Raw genomic sequence first — 23,356 nt, 5'->3', positions numbered from 1 at the left:
ATCAGTAGCAGAATTTCAAGATCGTCCATTTTATCAGAAGTGGAAGGGTCAACAACTTTAAAATTCTTCGGTTTTATTATTTCAGAGGAACTGTCCTGGGCCCAACTCGTAAGTGCAATTATGAAGAAAGCACGCCAGATTCAGCATGACATCTAAAATTTGAACAAACTTCTATAGATGTGTAGTGGAGAGTATATTGATGGCTGCATCACAGCCTAGTATGGAAGCACCAATGCCCTTGAACAGAAAATTCTGCTAAAAGTAGTGCAGCCCTCCCCACTATTAAGCACATCTACACAAAGCATTGTCACAGCATCAAAGCGTTGTCACATCAGTCAAACCAGCATCCATCGTCAGTGATCCCCACCAACCAGGTCATACTCTCATCTCGCTGCTGTCATCAGGAAGGTGGTACAGGAGCCTCAGGATTCACACCTCCATGTTCAATAACAGTTACTGCCCCTTAACCATCAGACTCGTGACCCAAAGGAGATATTTCCCACAACCAAAGCACTCATTCTCAAGGACTCTTCTTCTCATGTTCAATTTGCTGCCTTTTGCACACTGGTTGAACGCCCAAGATGGCGCAGTACTCCATAGATTTTATTATGGTTATTATTCTACAATGGAGGTATTAAGTATGCCCACAAGAAATGAATGTCCGGCTTGTATATAGCGACATGCATGTACTCTGATAATAAATTTAGTTGAAATCTTTCAAACTTTGTGCAGCCACTTTCAGGAAACTATGAACTTGGATCCAAAGATCACACTGCTCAGCAACACTGTTAAGGGTCCTGCCTTTTACAGTCTACTGCCTCTTCACATTTGATCTACCAAGGTGCATCACTTCATATTTGGCCAGGTTAAACTCAATCTGTCATTTCTTTGCCCATATCTGTAACTGATCTATATTCTGCTATACTCTTTGTCAGTCTTCTACACAAACTTTGTATCATCTTGTAGGACTTCACAAGCATCCTCCTCAACCTACCAAATGTTTATCCTTGAGCGGTTCTACATTCTCCCTAGAAATCCTCTTGCCCTTGATGTTGGTATAGAAGGTCTTGGGATTCTCTTTAACTCTACTTGCCAAGGCCATTTCTTGACTCTTTCTGGCTTTCTTAATTTCCTTCTTAAGGTCTTTTCTGGCTTCTTCATAATCCTCAAGAGCTTTGTTTCATTCTGGCTTCCAAAGGTTTATACATCTTCTTTTCCCTCAACATATTCATCAGCTTTCTCTACATCCAAACATCTCTTACCTTACCACCCTTGTCCTTCCCTCTGATGGGAACTTATCTGTCCAGCACTCTGTTATGCTGTTAATCTTGAAACACCTTTCATATGTCAGAAATAGACTTGCCCAAAAACAGCTGTTCCCAATTAACTCTCCATAGTTACTGCCTAATGCTCTTGTAATTTGCCCTACTCCAATTTAATACTCTACACAAGGTCCATAATTATCCTCACCTATAGCACTGTTCAAACTTACATGCTCTGGTCACAATTTTCAAACTGCTCATCCACTGAAGGGTCTGTGACTTGGCCAGGTTCATTATTCAACACCAGGTACAGTATAGTACCTCCTCTTGTTGGGACTATCTAGATACTGATTTAAGAAACATTCCTGGATGATCTAACAAATTCTGTCTCATCTAAAACTCTTGCACTGAAGAAGATTCCAGTTTATATTTGAGAAGTTGAAGTTCTATTGTTTTTCCACTTTTCTTATCTGCCTAAATATCTGTTCCTCTATGTCCAGGTGGCTATTGGAGTGGTCTTCAGTACAATCACAAAATGACTGCATCCTATTTTTGAGTTCTACCCATATAGACTCCATTATGTTTCCTCTGTGTGCAGTTATGGCAATATCCCTGATTACTTGTGCAACTCTATCAGGGCCTGGTATGGAAACAACAATGCCCTTGAACGGAAAATCCTACAAAAAGTAGTGGATACAACCCAGTCCATCACAGTAAAGCCCTCCCCACCACTGAGCATAACTACATGGAGTACTGTCGCAGGAAAGCAGCATCCATTATCAAGGACCCCTACCACCCAGGCCATGCTCCCATCAGGAAGGTGACACAGGAGCCTCTGGACTCAAATCACTTGGTCCAGGAACAGTTATTACCCCTTAACTATCAGGTTCTTGAACCAGAGGGGATAACGTCACTCAACTTCACAGAACCCATCATTGAACTGTTCCCACAACCTATGGACTCTACAACTCGTTCTCAACATTTGTTGCTCATTTGTTTATTTACTGTTTTGCATTTGCCGACTTTATTGCCCTTTGCACATTGGTTGTTGTCCATTATGTTGGGTGCGGTCTTTCTTTGAGTCTACTGCATTTCTTGGATTTATTGTGTATGTCCACAAGAAAATGAATATCAGGTTTTTATATGGTGACATACGTGCACTTTGATAATAAATTTACTATGATTTTTTTTCTAAACTATCAAAACCTTGGTACATAAGCGCCCATTCCTATTGTTTTCTTAACCAAGTCTCTGTAATGACCACAACATCATCGTTCCATGAACAAATCCATGCTACAAGTTTGTCATCTTTACCCATAATTCTTCTAACAGTAAAATACACACACTTCAACCGGTCCATCCTATATCTATTACTTTGCTCCTCTCTGTTTTTACTGACCCTGATATCTACTTTCCTCTTCATCCCTCTACTTTCTGATCTGGTGTTCTGGTTCCTATCCTCCTGCCAAACTAGATTAAACCTTCCCAAGTAGCACTCGTGAACCTCCTGGCCAGCATTTGGTGCAACCCGTCCCTCTTGTACCATCGAAGAAATTCCAATGATCGAAGAACCTGAAACCCTGTCCCCTGCACCAGTTCCTCAGCCACTCAAACATCTGTAATATCATCCTATTCCTTCCCTGATTAGCATGTAGCACCGCAAGCATCCAGAGATATTGCCTTGGAGTTCCTGCTCCAGCCTCTTTCCCAACTCCCTATACTCACTGCACACAAACTCTTCCCCATTACTACCCATCATGTCATTATACCAGTGTGCAGCACAACCTCTGGCTGCTCACCTTCCCCTTTGAAAATATTCTGAGCCATTCTTGACTTGAACACTTGTGAGTCAACACATCATCCTGGCGACTCTTTGGCGGTCACAAAATCTCCTGTCCATCCCTTAATTATCAAATTTCTTTTCATCACCGTTCTCCCTTCCCAACTAAGCCTCAGAACCAGCTATAGTGCCACTGGTCTGGCTGCTGCTGTTGTGCCCTATAGGTAATACACCCACCAGCAATATCCAAAGGGATGTACCTGTTGCTCGGGGAAGTCCACGAGAGAACTCTGCACTAACTGCTTACTCCCCTTACTTCTCCTGGTAGTCACCCATCTTCTACCTGAAGCCTGCACTCTGGATGTGACAGGCAAAGTTTCATCTATAAGGCTTCCAGCCTCCCAGGTGGTCCTGAGTACATCTGTGAATTTACAAACTTACCCATCTACATTTTCATCTAAGTAATTTTCATACATCACAAACAGCAGAGGTCCCAGTAGGACTCCCTATGGAACACCACAAATAATGGGCCCACAGCTAGAATAAGTCCCATCAACTACTACCCTATGTGTTCTATGGCCATATCACCAAGGATCACATTTATCTTCACCTCGATTATTCTTAATTTGGGTACGTACTTATAATTCGCTATCACGAGGAAATCTGCAGATGCTGGAAATGCAAGCAACACACACAAAATGCTGGTGGAACACAGCAGGCCAGGCAGCATCTATAAGGAGAAGCCTGCTGTGTTCCACCAGCATTTTGTGTGTGTTGCTATAAAGACACTATGCTACCTTCCTGATTTTATTTTTGCGCCCACTTTTTTCCCATTCATTCTGTTTATATTTGAGATAAAATCAGAAAGGTTACTGAAAGAGTTAACTCACACTAAGTTGAAAGCTGCATGATGCAGGAAATGTCACAGGTTCTCTCAGATGCCAATGTTTTGTTTTGGAAGTCTTTAACTATTACTGCCACAGCTTATTAAGCAAAGGGAGGGGGAAAAAAAGCAAAAATTGCTTTTTACAGAAATAAGTTGTCCAGTGCATTGCATAATTGCTTCCAAACAGAATTATTAAAAAAAAGTATGTAGTAAGAATATAAAAGACTACACACAATGTTCATCAAGAAGACCCAGTCAACCAAGGACCCCTCAATGTCTCCAACCTTAACCTCAAGTCAGGCTTCACCAAATCAGCAACTGCACCTTGACACAACAGAACAAAAATACTGTAAAATAGATTGCAAAATACAGCAATAAGCAATCATGCGACAGAGTCTAATTTCAGTTGCCAGATCCATTGTTTTGGAGGGTGGAGAAAGCTTCACTATTTTGTCTTGAAGTGTTGTAATTTGGCAGCACACTATAATTGAAGTCACTGAGTATCTGAAATATATCTTGTCTTGCTTTGTGTTTCTATGGCAATACTCTTAAAATCTGTAGAAAGATTGTTTAATTCACTAAAAAAGGTCCCTCTCATGCCAGTTCGTGTAAAAATTCAGTTCAATCTCATTCTATTTCAGAACTTGAAAACACATGATAAAGAGCTGAATAATTACTATTTTATATATCACAAGCACAAAGTTTGTACTTGGAAACTGCCAAATTAAATTCAGAAGGTTGTGTTCTGGCAGCAACCCAAAAGACTGTGCCACTACCTTTGCAATAACATAAGTTACCACCTGGGCCTAGTTTCTCAGGAGATGGTTCAAAGAGCTGAAAGTTAAGCAACAGAATCTCTCCTACACAGGAAGAGGGTTTACATTTATCCTCCACAAAAATGTCCTGCCCACACAGTCACCTGGGACATTCTTGGCTAGAACTTGCAAGCCAAGGAGGCTAAAGGAGCCTGGGAACATTCAACACCAAGACAATAATAACAAGAGAGAGAGCGAGCAGAGGGAATAGCACAGGAAATATAAATGTAACTCCTTCAGAACAAAAACATAACTAACGTTTCTTTGCTGGCAGACTTTGAAACTGGTTGTGTATGGTTATTGATTGCAATATGTGCTCATCCTAGATTCTTAAAACCTTCTGGTTGAAATATTAAAATAAGCAGAATGCATTTATTTTCAAATGCTTGAAAAGGTATACCTTGATCGCTGCTGCTTCAGCCAAATATACAATTACTTACCTCAGATTTTAGACAGAAGTAAATTGACATGAAATTTGTCCTTCAAATGTGGGCATTTCAATTAGAAATTGGCCATCTGGCAATTGTTACAATTAGTGATGCTTTCTATCACACCCCAAATATACAGATTTGCAGAGCACAAAAATATTTTGGGAAAAGTGTTTTGTAATTTAGCACAAACGCCAAAACTACAATCACTATTTGTTTTAGTGCATCTTAGTTTCTTCCCACTTAAAATATTCTTTATAGGTATCTATTATACTGCCAAAAAGCGTAGAATTGTATTTTAAGTACAGCTTTGCAATATGTGCTTAACCTACTATTTTGGGTCCATGGAATTCATGACACACACATCTATTTCAAGGAGCCTTGGCCTGAGTTCTTGATTCCAGTGGCCTTTGAAGAGTGAATTCCATTGCAAAGATAATTTTGGTAGTTCTACAGCATTTCTTCAATAATCAGCAGCCAATTTAGAGATGCCAAAAAGAAAGAAAAATCAGACGTATAAAATAAACATGCATGCATTCTTTTTCTATTCTCAATTGCCAAGTTATCTCATATCCTGTAACTCGTATGGCACCAGACTCAAGGGGCCACATTTTATGGCTGTGCCTAAATACAAAGTTCCAACAGATCGATCTATTATGGGAGCATCAGGGCCAAGTCCAAACATGCTCTCAACAAATCCTCCTGTACTTATAGCTTTTCAACACAAATTACTGAAGCAGAAGCTTAGCTGATTACCCCTATCCCACACACAATGACAGAGTTAATTGGAGCCACAGTGCTGCTGGGACTGGTTGAACCATAATTAGGCTAAGGCATATTCTATACATGAACAAGGACCAGACTTAGACACACTCATTTCATTATAGAAGGTGCTATATCAATGTATTTACTTGATATTGCTCACATTTCAAGAGCAGTGGAATGTGATGAAATCACTGTGTGAATAATTTCTAAATACAACAGAACATTCATTAAAATACTTTCTCCATATTATAGTTGGTATATTACCATAAATGTGTAATATTTATAAATGTATTACAAAAAGCTTTTAAACCTACTGTCATTGGGGAATATTCAAATACAGAAAATTACATTAGAGAATAGCAATTTTTGCAGCATTAGGGAAGGAAGTGCTCTATTAATACGAGGGATGATTGATATGTTCGTGGTCTAAGGTAGGAGTCAATTTTAGAAAACCTAGCACATTTATTTTTCAACACAGTCCTCTCCTACATTTACACACTTAGTCCAGCGGTCATGGAGCATACGCATCTTGGACCTCCAGTAAAGTGTCCACAGCAGGGGTGATTGATAAGTTTATGGCCTAAGGTAGAAGGAGATGAGTTATACTGCTCCCGTTACATGCACATGCAGGTCAACTCTTTTGAGTGATTAGGCGAAAGTTTGAAGTTAATAACTCATCTCCTTCTACCTAAAGCCACGAACCTATCAATTACCCCTGACGGTATTAACTTCAAGCTTTCTGCATAATCACTCAAAGAGTTGAACTGCATGTGCATGTAAAGAGAGCTGTATAACTCATCTCCTTCTACCTGAGGCCACGGACTAATCAATCACCCCTGCTGTGGGCATTTTCTGGAGGTCCAAGTCCCATATGCTCTATGACCACTGGACTAAGCGTACAAATGTGGGAGGGGTCTGTGTTGAAAAATAAATGTGCTAGGTTTTCTAAAATTGACTCCTTCAACCTTAGGCCACAAACTTATCAATCACCGCTCGTAATGTGCAATTTTTCTTTAGTACAAAAATGGAGAAAATAATGTAAAAGTAAAACTTACAAAAAAATCCAATCTAATGAAGAACGGCAAGGATGGTGGAAAGGTAGGTTATCATAAGAGGCAGCATATAGCCAATGACTTGCAACATGCAAAATGAAATGGCAATTTTTGACTTCAATTAAATGGACAAGCAAAGCTTAGAAAAATGGGCACTTTTTGGCACTGCCTGTACAATACCTCTAAAATGGGAAACACAGAATAAATATAAACCCACCTGTTGACATCCAAATATTCTGATGAGATCATTCTGTCCACACCAGATTTATCTGCCATAATTCAGTCAAGCAACAGGCACAAAATGCTGCAGGAACTCAGCAGGCATTTATGGAAAGAAAGCATACTTTGCCTGGCTTGCCTGTCTTGCTCAGATTTCCAGCATCTGCAGATTTTCTCATTTACAATTCAGTCAATATTCCTTGCAGACCAAAATCCACATTAGGATTGTCCGACACTCTTAACAGAATTGAAGTCAATAAAATTATCCCCATTTATAATGCAGAATTATCTACAGTACATAGAGAATTTTTACAAAAATTATTTTTGAAAATACAAAATTCTTTTTGAAAATATCTACAAGACCCAAATTGAAATGAAACAATAGTATCCATACCTTCCTTGTTCATTTATTAACATTACATTGTTTGTTATAGTATTAACTTTATAGAAAGTCACATGGTTTCCTGTGGACACAAAACTTCAAAGGAAATCTGGACCAAAAGCAGTTGTGTGTTTGAGGAAATAGCTACTTTATAAAGAAAAAGAAGAATGCAGAGAGAAAGAACAAGCAGGCCGAGTCTAATCATGCTACCTTTAGGTTCGTCAGTTAACAGAACTTATCTGCACAGTATCAACCAAATCAAGCGATTTTATACAATTTTACAGAACTGATGAATATCCAGCAGTTCCCTGATTTCAACTAACCAGCTGTATGCTATTATCCAGTTAGAGGTTCACAGGAAAAGACAAATCACTTTAGACTGACAGGAACACCTTTAAACCCTTCAATGTTCCTTCGAATTCTCCAAAGTGTTAAACTGTTATTTTGGAAGTAAATTTCACACATGTGCCAAGGTCAAACCAATATCTTGCAAGAATCTTGGATACAAAGGGACAGGTGGGAGGTGGTTAATGTATTGTCGGATTTGCAAAAGCAAACTGCCAGCGCCAATGCATTTAGTACAGAAAACAGCGCTAAGTTTTCTGCCTATGAAATGCCACATCAGTCTCCAGTGAAAAGTGTTGTATAAACTGAGCTTTGCATACCTGATGCTGAAACATACAAAATGTAAAGTATCTTAAACAGATCAGCAATAAACATCTAATAGTAAAGCTTTTGAATTGGATGTATTTGTGCTACGTATCCACTTACAACTAAAATCCTCTTGGGTGTTTTACTCCTTGTGTTAAGCTACAACATTGGTCAATTTAATTAAGTTTCTTTTTCTTATCACAAAAAGGCCTACTCTGCAATAGATGCTTCTCACTGCACTTTGGAAGCCCACAGAGAATGTTGTATTTTGCCTAATAAAAATGTGCATGTCAAGTTCTTATCTCCTGATGTCTATTATAAACCCACTACTCGCAGTTACCTGCACTATACCCCTTTCCACCCTGTTACTTGTAAAAATGCCATCCCCTTCTTTCAATTCCTCCGTCTCTGCTGTCTCTTCTCTCAGGATGAGGCTTTACGATCCAGAGCGATGGAAATGTCCTCCTTCTTCAAAGAAAGAGGTTTCCCTTCCTCCACCATCAACGCTACCCTCAACTGTATCTCTTCCATTTTGCACATATCTGCCCTCACCCCATCCTCCAGCCACACCACCTCGAATAGGGTTCCTTTTTTCCTCACCTACACCCACCAGCCTCCACTTCCAGTTCATAATTCTCCATAACATCTGCCATCTCCAGCAGGTTCCCATCACGAGGCACATCTTTCCCTCCCCCTCCCACTTTCTGCAGGGTTCACTCCTTACATGACTCCCTTGTCCATTCATGCCTCCCCACTGATCTCCCAGCCGGCACTTATCCTTACAAGCGGAACAAGTGCCACACCCACCCCTACACCTCCTCCCTCACTACCATTCAGGACCCCAAAGGATCATTTCAGAGTAGGTGACACTTTACCTGTGCACTTGTTGAGGTCACATACTATATCCAGTGCTCCCAGTGTAAGCTCCTGTATCTTGGTGAGACCCGATGCAAATTAGACCACTTTGCCAAGCACCTACGCTCTGTCTGCCAGAAAAAATAGAATCTCCCAGTGGTCACCCATTTTAATTTCACTTTCCATTCCAACATGTCAGTCCATGGCCTCCTCCACTGTCGTGATGAGGCCACACTCAGGTTCTGTGTATTCCACACGTACAAACATGCTGGAAGAACTCAGCAGGTCGGGCAGCATCCGTGGAAACAAGCAGTCAAGGTTTCGGGCCAAGACCCTTCGTCAGAACTGTTCGTTTCCACAGATGCTGCCCGACCTGCTGAGTTCCTCCAGCGTGTTTGTACGTGTTGCTTTGACCACAGCATCTGCAGTGTACTTTGTGTTTACTATTCTGTGTATTCCATCTGGGTAGCTTCCAACTTGATTGCATGAACATCGATTTCTCGAACGTCCAATTATACCCCCTCCCCCCACCATTCCCATTTCCCACTCACCTTATCTCCTTACCAGCCGATCACCTCCTTCCCTCTGGTACTCCTCCCTCTTTTCTTTCTTCCATGGCCTTGTCTTCTCCAATCAGATTCTCCCTTCTCTGGCTCTGTATCTCTTACACGCATCAACCTCCCAGCTCTTTATTTCATGCCCTCCTCCCCCTCCTGGTTTCACGTATCACCTTGTGTTTCTTCCTCCCCTCCCCCCCCCCCATCTTATAACTCTGACCCCTCATCTATTTTTCCAGTCCTGATGAAGCACCTTGGCCTGAAACATCAACTACAATCTTTTTCATAAATGCTGCCTGGCCTGCGGAGTTCCTCCAGCATTTCGTGTGATTGCTTGGATTTCTAGCATCTGCAGCTTTTCTCTTGTATGTCAAGTTCCATCAATTTTTAGCTCAAGCTGTTGCATAAACTATTCTAACTGGCAGAAAGCAACAATAAATGCAAAGTCCTGTTGCTTAATAATGAATGATTAGAAATACCAGACAATTTCTCGAAGTCCAAGGCCAATTTCACATCTATCAACAATAACAATATCTTCCCTCTTCCCCCTCTCCCCACTAAAAGATGGTATGTTAGCTCATTTTTCCAGACAGCATACAGAAATAGCAAGAATGTATTGTTACAATATGGCGGTAAGAATAAAAACATTGAGTAAAATATTTAAAAATAAATGTTCTCATTTGTTTGCTCTACATGTGATTGGATAAGCCAATAAAATTATTTCAGAACTGACAGTAAATGACAAAACCCTCTAAACATATTAAGGTTATCAATTAATGATTTTTATAGAATCACGTAAAACAATCCTGAAATTCAATTCAACATAATCCAATTCCACAGAATGAAAATGGAATTTGAATCTGTCAATATAAGTTGATTACAGTCAACTAAAGATCCAACTAAAAACTAAAGAAAATAATTCAAAAGGTACCTTAGACACAAATCATCAAACCAAGGCAGAAATGTCTTGTTTAAAAATAATCATATACCCTGCTATCCCATGCAATAATCATATACCCTGATATCCCATGCAATAATCATATACCCTGCTATCCCATGCAATAATCATATACCCTGCTATCCCATGCAATGTGGAGAGAACCTTTTCAATCTGGCATTGACCCACAATGTGCCCAAAATCATACACACCCTGACAATGAATTCCTCATGGATACCTAGTCTATGAGTTTCCAACATTAAAGGCTTCACAAAGATAGTCTGGACACTTTCCCTCAAACTTAGAAACACAGGATACTGATAATAATTTCCTTTTTTTGTGATTATCTCAAAGTCCCGTTAGAATAGATAAATAATTTTCTTTGCTACAAATAATGAAACTCATCTCCAAAATACCCTTAATAAACTGCTCTGGTCTGGTGGTACAATATTGACCTTTGAAACAGAATTTCCAGAATTCAAAACTCATTCCAAAGACATAAGCAGGTAATCTGGACTGAAAGTGGTTTGGCAGTATACTCAACATCATTCAGAGAGGAACATCTGCATCCTTACCAGGGTCAAGCCTACAGTGAACTGCAGTCTCACCAACAAGGCTAAATCTCAGCTATCTCCCCATAGTTTGTCACTCAGTTCCATTGTGAAGGATGATAACTGCAAACTTAGCCAACAGATCCTATGAATTGTTCTTGTGGAATGCTGAAGGCCATGGGACCTTTATATGCAACGGAGAGAGAAAATGGAGCACAAGGAAAGATCTGAAACTATTCTGAAGTATTTAAAGAGATCTTAAGGTGAATGCCAACAATTTACCACTGAATCATCATTTGCAATAGATCTGGTGTTACATGTTATTATAGTCCTACGGAGTATGTTATATTGCATCTATACTACTGTGGTTTCAGTTCAAGTTTACATCAATGATATGTGGAACTTTTTCATTTTGCAGTATGTTCTTATGTTTGAAAATGGTATTACCCCAGAAATATTTCACAAAAATATGAAGCACTTAGAGACATCCCAAGGAAAGGAGTGGTGTTTCTTAAACGCAAGTTCCTTCCTTCCTATCATGCGGTTTTCTCAGATAAGCCAGAAGTTAAAAAAAAAATCCAATGTGACCAACACAGTCAGAAATTACACTGAGATATGGAACAAGCTTAAAACCAACCTTTCAGTATTGACTAATCCCCATTCCAGGATATTGATCAAACAAGCTGATCACTCGACTTCCTGACCACCAAAATGCTGCTGTTTTGGTTGGCTACTTTCTTAAATGTTCCAAGGTGAATAATGATTATTATTTTCCTTCAACAGTAGAAGCCAAATACTTCTACATTAAACCACAATTTTAGTCATTCATTTGGCAGGTTTTACTGAAAAATCTAGACAGTCTAAATACCAATTTGATTGATCAGCAACGAGCAGGGCTTTAAAATACAGCACAATACAGCATGAACAGAGATTCATGCACATAACTGCTCAACACACAGGTGCTAAATTTACACGCCCAATGTTTTGAGGGGAAATTCCCAGGCCAATTGCACTTAGAAAGCTCAAGGGATAAAGCCCATGACCTGGCATGCAAGAAGAAAATTGGGCAGGTGCATATGGGGCAGAACGTTTTCCCCAACAGAGAGCAAGATTTTATTTAGTTAAGCTACTGTCATTTCTTCTTGATTCAAACTAACAGGATAACTTCACAATGCACCATATTGAAAACCAATTTGAGAGGCACAAGATAAAAGCCAATGAAAAAGAATCTTTTGGACACTTGCACCTGTGCTGCTATTCAATAAGATGATGGCTGATTTGTTATCTCAGCAAAGCTTTCCTTTACCAAAACCTATTCTTTAATTTAAAAAAAAGGCCTACAAGCAGCCCTCACCTCCATTCCAGGCCCCAGTCCTTCCAGGTGAGGCAGCATTTCACCTGCAAATCTGCTGGGGTCAGCTAATGTATGCAGTGCTCCTGATGCTGCCTCCTCTACATTGGTGAGACTGGTTGTAAATCGGGGGACCATTTTGGCAAACCCTTCCACTCCATCTGCCAAAGGAGGAATTTCCTGATGGCCCAACATTTTAATTCCTCTTCTCATTCTAACACGCCAATCTCTTGTGCCATGATGAGGCCATCTTCAGTGAGGAGGAATAATACCTTCTATTCCACCTGGGTAGCCTCTAACCTGTTGACACAAATACCAATTCCTCCTTCAGGTAAAAAAAATTTCCCTCCCCCTCCACTCTTCTATTCCCCACTCTGACCTCTTACCTCTTTGCAACTGCTTATCACCTCCCCCTAATAGCCATCCTTCCCTTTCTCCTATGGTCCTCTCTCCTCTCCCATCAAATCCCATCCATCTAGCCCTTTACGTTTCCTACCAACCTGGCTTCACCGATCACCTTCTAGTTATCCACCTTTTCCTCTCCCCACCTTTTTATTCTGTCATCACCCCCCCCCCCCCCACTTGCTTTCCAGTCCCAAAGAAGAATCTTAGCCCTACAAGTCAACTGTTTGTTCATTTCAACGGATGCTGCCTGACCTGCTGAGGTCCCCCAGCATTTTGTGTTGTGTTGCTTGGCATTTCCAGCATCTACAGACTTTCTTGCATTTGGCAAAAAAAAATCCAACCTGCGGGAGTAACTCTGCAGGTGAAGCAGTCTCTGTGGAGGCAAGGTGATGGTCAGTATTTCAGGTCTTACATCAGGATTGAGAGGACAGATGAGAGTGGGAAAGAGTGAGAGATGAGATGTGACATACAGGAAACAGTTGAACCAAATGATGGGCAGACCTTAAGAAAGAGTGCACTTGCTACAAAGGAAGTAGGACAAAGATTCATGAGATTGATTCTTGAGATGATGGTTATATTTAGAAAGGTAGTGTTGACACAGTCTGCACTCAATAAAGAAGAATGAAAAGTCTCATTGAAAGTACAAGATTCTGACAGGGTTCAACAGTCTGAACAAATGGAGCTGGTTTGTCATGGCTAAAGTATGCTGGCATTGAACTTCTTAAAATCAGAAGAGCTATTTCCATACCATATAACATATATAACAATTACAGCACGGAAACAGGCCATCTCGGCTCTTCTAGTCCGTACCGAATGCTTACTCTCACCTAGTCCCACCTACCTGCACTCAGCCCATAACCCTCCATTCCTTTCCTGTCCATATACTTGTCCAATTTTTTTTTAGATGACAAAATCGAACCTGCCTCTACCACTTATACTGGAAGCTCATTCCACACATCTTTCCTATAATTCGGTCACCAGAACTATACACAATATTCCAAATTTGGCCCCACCAATGCCTTGTACAATTTTAACATTACATCCCAACTCCTGTACTCAATGCTCTGATTTATAAAGGCCAGCATACCAAAAGCTTTCTTCACCACCCTATCCAGATGAGATTCCACCTTTAGAGAACCATGCATCATTATTCCTAGATCACTCTGTTCTACTGCATTCTTCAATGCCCTACCATTTACCATAAATGTCCTATTTTGATTATTCCTACCAAAATGTAGCACCTCACACTTCTCAGCATTAAATTCCATCTGCCATCTTTCAGCCCACTCTTCTAACTGGCCTAAATCTCTCTGCAAGCTTTGAAAACCTACTTCATTATTCCCCAACGCCACCTACCTTAGTATCATCTGCATACTTTAAAGCTTTGTGGGATTCTCTGCTTTCTGTGGGCCGTCGCTGAATTGAGAAGGAGAAGAAAATAGATTTCTTGAGACATGAGACCTGAAACAGAGGATCAGCCATCATCATATTTGAATGGTGAAAGGCTCAAAAGCTGCCTCAAAATCTTCTATATATTAAGATTTGATCCATTTTAATCATAATTCCCATCAGCAAGAATGCTGAAGACTGTGTACTAAAGAGTACAATTCACGTGTTCCTAAACTCTAAACTATGGATGAACTGGGAGATCCACTCCTTACTACAGTCTAGGACTATGGCATTCAAATCAGGTGACCCTAACCTTTACAAGAAATCAAAATACGACCTTTGTAAAGCCATCAGTAATACCAAGTGAAAATACCAGCTCAAAATCAAGTCCCAGACCAGTCATTAGTTGTGGCAGGGCTTATGTGCTACAACAGGCACCAAAACCAAGTTGCCATCTCTCTCTCACTACACTCATCTCTGGAGCAACTAACTGGGCAGTCAAGAGACCCATGTTAGACTATTGTTCATTGACTCAACCTGCAATACAATAATTACAAGCAAACTCATCTACAAACTCCAAGATCTGGGACCCAACACTATCTCAGTAACTGATCCTCAACTTCCTGACCAGCAGCCCACAATCAGTAACAGGCAGCGATACCTCCACCATGAATATCTTGCATCTGTCAATCATCCCTCAACTGAATCCACCTATCAGCTGCTCTCCCTCCCATCTTCATACTGACTATCTAATCTTTTAAAAGTCTCAATCCAAAATGTCAACTACCCACTTCCCTCTACAGATCCTGCCTGACTCACTGTGATCCTGCTGGAACTCATTTATTGCTCCAGATTCCAGTATCTACCACCACACAACTACAAAATCATCTTATTCACCAATATGATTTCACAGTTTTGGCCTGGTGAAGTCCCACATTAATATTTGCTAATCCTTCAAGTATCAAGGAAAGCTTTTCAATGTGTTTACATCTTATCAAGTAGCAACAGTAATTAATGCAGTAACACCAATAAACTGCAAGCATCACCTTCACATGCTCACTGCCAGATTAAGAGAGTTTTGACTTTCCATAGCTTTATTTTCAATCCTCTCCAGATTGTTGCTCTACCGATGAATAGGTAGGGACCGTGTGAACAATTTTAGACTAAGTATTAATATCAATTTAATTTCCAGTACCTTTCAGAATATTTAATAAGAAACACAATGAGCTGCAGTAACTAATGACATAGCAACTCATATGTACGGTACATTCTCTGTGCTGCTCTCCAAGTCACTACCTTTCAAAATAATCATGTAGGTAAAGGCCTTTCAAACGGAAATACGTAAAACAGAACAACATTAATACACTTAAAGGATTGACCATAGGAGTTGTTAAAGGCCAATTTAAAGGAAGTAGATCTATAGCTTTTTTTTAAAATATTGAGACTGCAACTTGTTCAAGTTTACAAGTAAACAGCATTGAAGCAAATGTCAAAATTTAGTCAAAAAAACATGATTAAAAGAAATCTCTAAAATACAAACACGCTGGAACACTGAAAAATTGATGTAACTCCCTGGGTCGCCTCAGGCTCGCTCAGCTCATTCTCGTCTAGGGGGAGCAGCCTTCGGCCCCGCCAAACTGGGTAATCAGCTGGTGTGGATGCTGTGTGATGTCCCCGCCTCGCCCAAAAACAGACAGTACACCATATGCGATTAAATGAGTACAATTTATAAAGGTTACTATAACTAAGTGATTAATAACGATACAGTATATATGAAGAGAAAATTAAAGAAAAGGCACCAAACTTATCAAAGTCCAAACCACTTCGTGCACAGCCGTTGGAGCTCAATTTCTGAAGTCTTCTGGCCACCATTCGATCCCCTCCGAACTCCTCGACTCGCAGCTCAGGACCCTCCGAACTCCTCGACTCTCCAGGCTCAGGACCCTCCGAGTGGTCAACCAAGCACATCTAGCTTCATCCCCCCCCCCCCCGGAGAATCTCCCGGCCTCGGACCCCCCTTTGGAGTCCGATCCTCACCCAGCTTAGAGCATTGCGTCCTCTCTCTCGACCCCCTCGCGCCGATCTCCCCAAAAGCCCGTCAACAAAAGCTTACAGACTCAGAAGAAAGAACATTAATCCCCATTTGGTTTACAAAGGAATACCATTCTCGTTATCAGTAAATTAGCATTCCTGCTAGTTAACAAAAGGAAACCCTTTCCCAACAGTAACAAAGAAAAAAAACACACCTTTACATTGAAGTGCCATAGCTTTTCTTTAGTTTTAATCTAATTTATGATATTATAATGGGACTACTTAATGTTTCAATAACCTTTGAAGAGTATAAGGTTCCACTGCAACATAATGATCAAAGGAAAAACCAAGCCTTTGCAGAGATTAAAGTCTTAACTAGTGGGTCAGCTTGGCAATGGTACAGGTTTATGCTGCAGCCGACCTGGAAGTGGGACGTTTCTACAGATATTCCAGACAAAATCTTTCTTTGAATACAGATACAAAATGGTTTTTCCAAAAAAAAAAGGATTTGAATAAGTTGGAGCACATTGACGACTTTATCTGAATACTGCTGTGGGCAAATGAAGCCAGAGCAAGATAGCAAACACAACTGGAAAAGTCTAACAGTATTTTTTTCTTGTAAAATGTGTTTATCTTTGAGGATACTTTTATCATACAGGTTCCCAAAATAGGACAATGGTTGAAGAGCACATAGGACTAGCAACTCAGAGCATACAGAATTTTCAAGTGAATGGGAGGTGATATTACACTCTTGGTCAAAAAATTACATCATGTCAGTATTGGGGAAGGATACAAAGAAGCCTCCTCAATTGAGGCTAGATGGATACAGATGAAAAACAAAAATTCTATTAATACTTTGCTAAATACGTGCAGGAGGGGTGGGTGGATTACAGAACTCCCAACAGTCATATGAAGATAGAGAAACATATGTAGGAGCATCAGAAAAATGCGAAAAAATATGGCTATCATACTGCAGGATTTTAATTCTCCAAATATTAAAAGTCTTAAAAGTCAGAACAAGAAGAATTTTTGACATATTCCCAGGACAGCTTTTTTTTAAACGTAGAATGTTAGTAAATCAATAAGGGAAAGTGCATTACTGGACCTTGGGAAATGAGGTAGTCGTGTGAAAGGACTGTCAGTGGGGCTGCACTTTGGATTTAGTGACCATGACTGTACAATTGAAAGCAGTTATGAAAAGAATAGGGATGAACTTGTAACAAATGTCTCCATTCAATTAGTGGAGGTGCAGGGACACCAATTCCATAAATATAAGGAAAAACCTGGAATAACAAACCCATTCACTGCCAAATCAACATCTGAATAATGGGAAGAATTTCAAAAGATTTAAGAGCACAACATGCTCATGTAAAGTAAAAACCCGGGGTAACAAGTATAGTAAACCCTGGATTTCAAGGAATGTTGAGGGTTGGATAAGGAGATTAAAAGGAAGCATATGACAAGTACAGGGAAATAATGACAGGGAGGCCAGTCAAGATGTAGGGAGCAGCTTAAAAAGTAAATTAGGAAAGCCATGAGTGGTCTCAAGGGTGGGATGGGGTGGGGGGGGGGGGAATCGATAAAAGTAAATCCAAAGCCCTTTTTTTAAAAAAAAAGTATACAGAGGGCAAATGAATAATCAGGGAAAGAGCAGAGTCCATTAAAGACTACATGGGCAATCTCTGCATGGAACCAGATGATATAGGTGAAGTCCTAGGTGAATCCTTTTCATCAATATTCAAAAAGGAACCAGTCTTAGTTGGAGAATTCAGTGAAGAGTGCCGGCAAAAATCTCACAGTTCTCCATAAATAAAGAAGAAACACTTAGTGCCACGGCAGCCTTAAAAGTTGGATAAATCCTCAGCACAGGACAGGACTAGAATCACGGGTTAAAGGTGAAAGGTAAAATTTTTTAAGCGAAGCATGAGGGAAATTTCACTCAAAGGGAGGTAAGAGTGTGGAACAAGCTGACAGCGGCAGTGGTGGATACAGGTTCGATTCAACATTTAAAGAAGTTTGGATGAATGCTTAGGAAGGGTATGGAGGGCTACAGCTCAGATACAGGTCAATGGGACTAAATAGATTAATAGCTTGGCATGGACTAGATGGGCAGAAGAACCTGTTTCTGTACTGTACTGCTCTATGAGATTTATCCCAGCTTGCTACATGAGGTAAAGGAAGAGATTGCTGAGTCTCTACTGAGATGAGGTGCTAGCTGTCTGTAAGGTAGCCAAGTTTCCCTTTGCAAGTTTGGTAACTATAGATCTGTGCGTCTCACACGGTGGGAAAGAAATGGGAAGAAATTCAAGCAGGGTAATGAGCATTTAGAAATGCAGGGACTAATCAGATGCCAGGGTGGCTTTGTCAAAGGCATATCCATTTTGAATGAATTCTGTGAAAAGGTTACAAAATGTATTGATGAGGACAGTGCAGCAGACATGACTTAGATGTACTTCAGTAAAAACTTTGACAAAAATCCTACATGAGAGTCCGGTTTGAAAATTGAGGGTCCATAGGATTCCAGGTAAATTGGCAAACTGGATCCAAAATTTGTTTGGCGATAGGAGGCAGGCAGTACTGAATTGAATTGACTTTATTTCTTACATACTTCACATACATGAAGAGTAAAATTCTTTATGTTACGTCTCCATATAAATGTGCCATGTGCAATCATCATCATGTGCCATACTCTCTCAGAGCCTCGGCGACCACTTTCTTCCACTGTGATATGTCGGCAGTTAGACTTCTTTCATCTCTGACAGTGAGGCTGTTCCACTTCTTGATGTTGTCGATCCAGGTTGTCCCCTGTCTGCCTCAGGAGCGCTTCCTTCTACTCTGCCTTCAAGCACTGTACGTTCCAGTGTGTCATCAGTTCTTGAGATGTGTCCAAAATAACGAAGTTTCCTTTGGATAATGGTTTTCAGAAGTATTGGTTTTGTGCCGATCTTTTCTAGGATGAAATTGTTGGATCTCCTTTCAATATATGATACCCTGAGGATCCGTCTGTACGTCCACATCTCAAATGCTGTCAACTTCTTTTCATCAGCTGCTTTTAAGGTCCATGTTTCACAGCCATATAGGGTTACTGGCCAGACGAGACTCATAGTAATTTATAATAAATAGAACAGTCAGTGTAATATAGAATACACTCTAGTCAGTGCGAGTTCATCAGTCTGCTGGCTTGGTGGAAGAAGTTGTCCGGAGCCTGTTGGTCCTGGCTTGTATGCTGCGGTACCGCTTCCCAGATGGTAGCAGCTGGAGTAGATTGTGGTTGGGATGACCTGGGTCCCCAATGATCCTACAGGCCCGTTTTACATACCTGTCCTTGTAAATGTCCTGAATCATGAGAAGCTCACAACTACAGATGTGCTGGGCTGTCCGCACCACTCTCTGCAGAGTCCTGTAATTAAGGGAGGTACAGTTCCCATACCAGGCAGTGATGCAGACAGTCAGGATGCTCTCAATTGTCCCCCTGTGGAAAGTTCTTAGGATTTGAAGCCCAAACCAAACTTGCTCAACCGTCTGAGGTGAAAGAGATGCTATTGTGTCTTTTTCACCACACAACTGGTGTGTACAGACCACGAGGTCCTCAGTGAGGTGGATGCCCAGGAAATTGGAGTTGGTTACCCTCTCAAGCCCAGATCCATTGATATCAGTAGGGGTAAGCCAGTCTCCATTCCTCCTGTAATCCACAACGAGCTCCTTTGTTTTCTCGATATTGAGGGACAGATTGCTTTCTTGACACCACTGTGTCAGACAGATGACTTCTTCCCTGTAGGCTACCTCGTTATTTTTTGAGATAAAGGCAATCAATGTAGTGTTGTTGGCAAATTTAATTAGCAGATTGGAGCTGTGGGTGGCGATACAGTCATGGGTATACAGGGAGTAAAGGAGGGGACTCAGTACACAGACCTGGGGGGCTCCTGTGTTGAGAGGCAGGTTGCTTTTGCAATTGGATTGCTGTGACTAGTAGTATCCCACAAGAATCAATACTGGGACCTTTGCTGTGAATGATATAGATTTGAATGTGAAAAAGAATACAAGCAAGTTGACGGATGACACAAAGATAAGCAGAATTGAGGAACACATAGAATGCAGTCTTAGAATGTAGGAGATGTCAATGTGTTGATGAAATGGTCTGTAAAATGGTGAAAAGAACTGTAAAAAAAAATGGTAAATGAGACAAGGACATGCACATAAATGGTATGTCCTTGTCTCATTTACCATTTGAATGGTAGGATCTTGGAGATAACTGAGGAACAAAGGAACCTTGGAGTACAATTCCAAAGATGCTTAAAACCATCAACACAGGTAGATGACAGTTAGGAAGGCATACAGGATACAAGCTTTTAATAATTAAGGCAATCAATACTGAAGCAAGGAGGTCAAGGTCCATCTTTATAAACCCTCAGTCAGACCTCAACCGGAGTTCAAAATGTTGTAGGGTAAAGATTAGTGAGGACTACTATTCTATAAATAGGGATGTGGATTGTGCTCATGTGGAAACAGGGAACTGCAGACAGAGCACAGAAATAGACCTGGAATGCAGCAGTGACGGCACACAAGTTTCATAAGCTTCATTAACTATTATAAAAAAATGAGAAAAACCACGGGCTCACATGAAATCACACTTGCTCCTCTACCTTGACTTTCCTATCCTGTCCTGTCCCAACATTTCTTAACACTCTTACAACAGTCTCAAGAGACGATAGAGAACAGTGCAAAAACAAAAAGAAAACATCCAGACGGGCAGTTCTGTGGGCAAAAACCAGAGCAGCAGAGAATAGCCTGACTGGTTCAAGCTGACAGGAAGGAGACAGTAACTCCTTCCTGCAGTGTGGTGTGCTGTGCTGAGACAGAAGTTAGTTATTGTCCCCAACCAATTTACTTGTCAGCTGCATGGCCAATAAGACACAGGACAAGACAAACACATTGAAAGTGAAACTAATCAATCACTAAAACTCCTCTAACTGGTTGGGGGAAAAATTACGCATGGATAAATTCAGATCAAGGTTAGTGGCCCTTTATTAGGCACACGTGCTCATTAATGCAAATATCCAATCAGCCAATCTTGCAGCTATAACTCAATGCATAAAAGCATGTAGGCATGGTCAAGAGGTTCAGTTGTTGTTCAGACCAAACAACAGAATAGGGAAAAATGTGATCCAATTGTCTTTAACCATGGAATGATTGTTGGTGCCAGACAGGGTGGTTTGAGTATCTCAGAAACTGTTGGTCTTCCAGGATTTTCACACACAACTATCTCAAAAGATGACAGAGAATAGTGCAAAAACCTAAAAAGCATCCAGGCACAGGAGCAGTTCTGTGGGCAAAAACCAGATCAGAGAATAGTCTGAATGGTTCAAGCTGGCAGAAAAGTGAGTATTACTTAAATAAAGTTTTACAACAGTGGTGTGCAGGAAAGCATCTCTGAAGGAGGTACCTAATACAGTGGCTATTGAGTTTAGTTGCAACAATAAATCTTCAATACCACAAGAGGCAATGATCTATTTTTTTGCCTGCTTTTCCAGTGCTCCTTATCATTTACTATGTAGACATTAACTTTTAATTGAGCAATATGCAACTGCTGTTAATTTTTTTTTGTAGTCCTCTTTCTTGTAGATTTTAAGACTTTCAACATAGTGAAACTAAATGGACTTCATTTCCAAACTGACTTGGGTGCATCTATTTGTATCAAGATCACCATGGTGTTTTCATGAACATGTTTGTATATCTGTAATGCCCTATTTCATATTTTTTAATTGTTATGCTGTTTTGTGAGTTGCTTGTTTTCAGCTCATGTTTAGATTATTGCTGAAGACAAGAGATGAGGAGAAAATTGTGCCATCCAATTAGGATGGTGGAAAAGAAGGGAAGGTTTCTCTGGTGAGGGACACTATGGCTGGGCTTGGGGCTTTTGTTCGAGAGGAGACAAAGAGAGAAGATGCTGGGGAGAACCGGTCACAGCATACAATACGGTGGGAGACCCATTTGTTTAGGGTGGATTGTGAGTGACGTTCGGAAGGTGGTGTCAGCTTTCACGTTGACCGAGGGCCTGGCGCGTGAGTGACAGAGAAATACAAGATGAGCTCCAACTTGTGCACGTTTGACTCTTTAACTAGAATAGGTCCTTTTCTTTTTGTTATTCTTTACTAACCTTTTAGTTAAGATTCATAAATATAGTTCCTTTAATCGTATGCTGTGCACTGTTGTATTTCATGGCCTCAATTTGTAACAGGGTAATAAATGACACAGCATCCACACAAACCAGGGTTCGGGGTGGGATCAGGCACACCTCAATCTCACTAGTTTGTCGGTGGTTTTCCCTAGACTTACGCAACCAAGGAAACTGGGGGCTTCATATCATTCTACAATTTATTTAACTCTTACCGACACCACACAAATCAGCCCTTAATAAAAAAAATAATGAATATCTGTGCTAAAATAGAGTGTCATTCAAATTTCAGTTCACAAAATTTAGGATTTTTGTTTTTCTTAAACCCAGGATTCCATTATAGACTACTAAACCAAAGAAAATGTTATGTTCTCAGTGGGGCATCAATATTAAGCACAATTATCATACTCCACTGGAAGTTCTCGAAGTGATCTGTTTTCATAGTCAATCTTCAAGGTCTGCCAAGCACTAGAAAACCTGGCTGAATGGTGGTACAACAATAATCTATTACTCACTGTCATCAAGTATAACCAAAGTGCTCATAATCGACTACAGGAGGAGAAAACTGTTGGTTCATGAACCAGTCCTCACAGGAATTAAAGGAGGAAGAGGGTCCGTAACTTTCAATTCCATTGCAGTATCATTTCAGAGGGTCTATTCTGGTCCAGCGCGTGCCATTACAAAGAAGGCAGTGCCTCTATTTTCTTAGAAGTTTCCAAAGATTTGGCGTGCTATCTAAATATTGGGCAAACTTCTATGGATGTGTGGTCGAGAATTGTTTCATGACCTGGTATGGAAACACCAAAGCCCTTGAATGAAAAAGGCTATAAGAAGTAGTGGATACAAGGTATCCACTTCATAGGTT

The 23,356-nt window shown here is 40.5% G+C and overlaps 1 protein-coding gene across 10 annotated transcripts in view; it reads right to left on the bottom strand.

The window, feature by feature from the left end:
- Nucleotides 1-23,356, bottom strand: part of znf438 (zinc finger protein 438) — a 272,996-nt gene that overhangs the window by 201,623 nt on the left and 48,017 nt on the right. For 4 of the 10 annotated variants that reach the window (XM_059971972.1, XM_059971974.1, XM_059971975.1 and 1 more), the window contains exon 2: nt 14,253-14,357. The exons of the other annotated variants lie outside the window; for them this stretch is intronic. Coding sequence is in view for 1 of the 4 variants with exons in the window: in XM_059971975.1 (XP_059827958.1) it covers nt 14,253-14,269 (17 nt within the window). In the remaining 3 variants the exon portion in view is untranslated. The remainder of the gene's footprint in view (nt 1-14,252; nt 14,358-23,356) is intronic. 10 annotated transcript variants of the gene reach the window in all.

The sequence above is a fragment of the Hypanus sabinus genome, chromosome 6, assembly GCF_030144855.1.
Source record: "Hypanus sabinus isolate sHypSab1 chromosome 6, sHypSab1.hap1, whole genome shotgun sequence".
NCBI classification, from domain to species: domain Eukaryota; kingdom Metazoa; phylum Chordata; class Chondrichthyes; order Myliobatiformes; family Dasyatidae; genus Hypanus; species Hypanus sabinus.
Note: the sequence above shows the minus strand (reverse complement) of the source record. Positions and strands in the feature narration are given on the sequence as shown.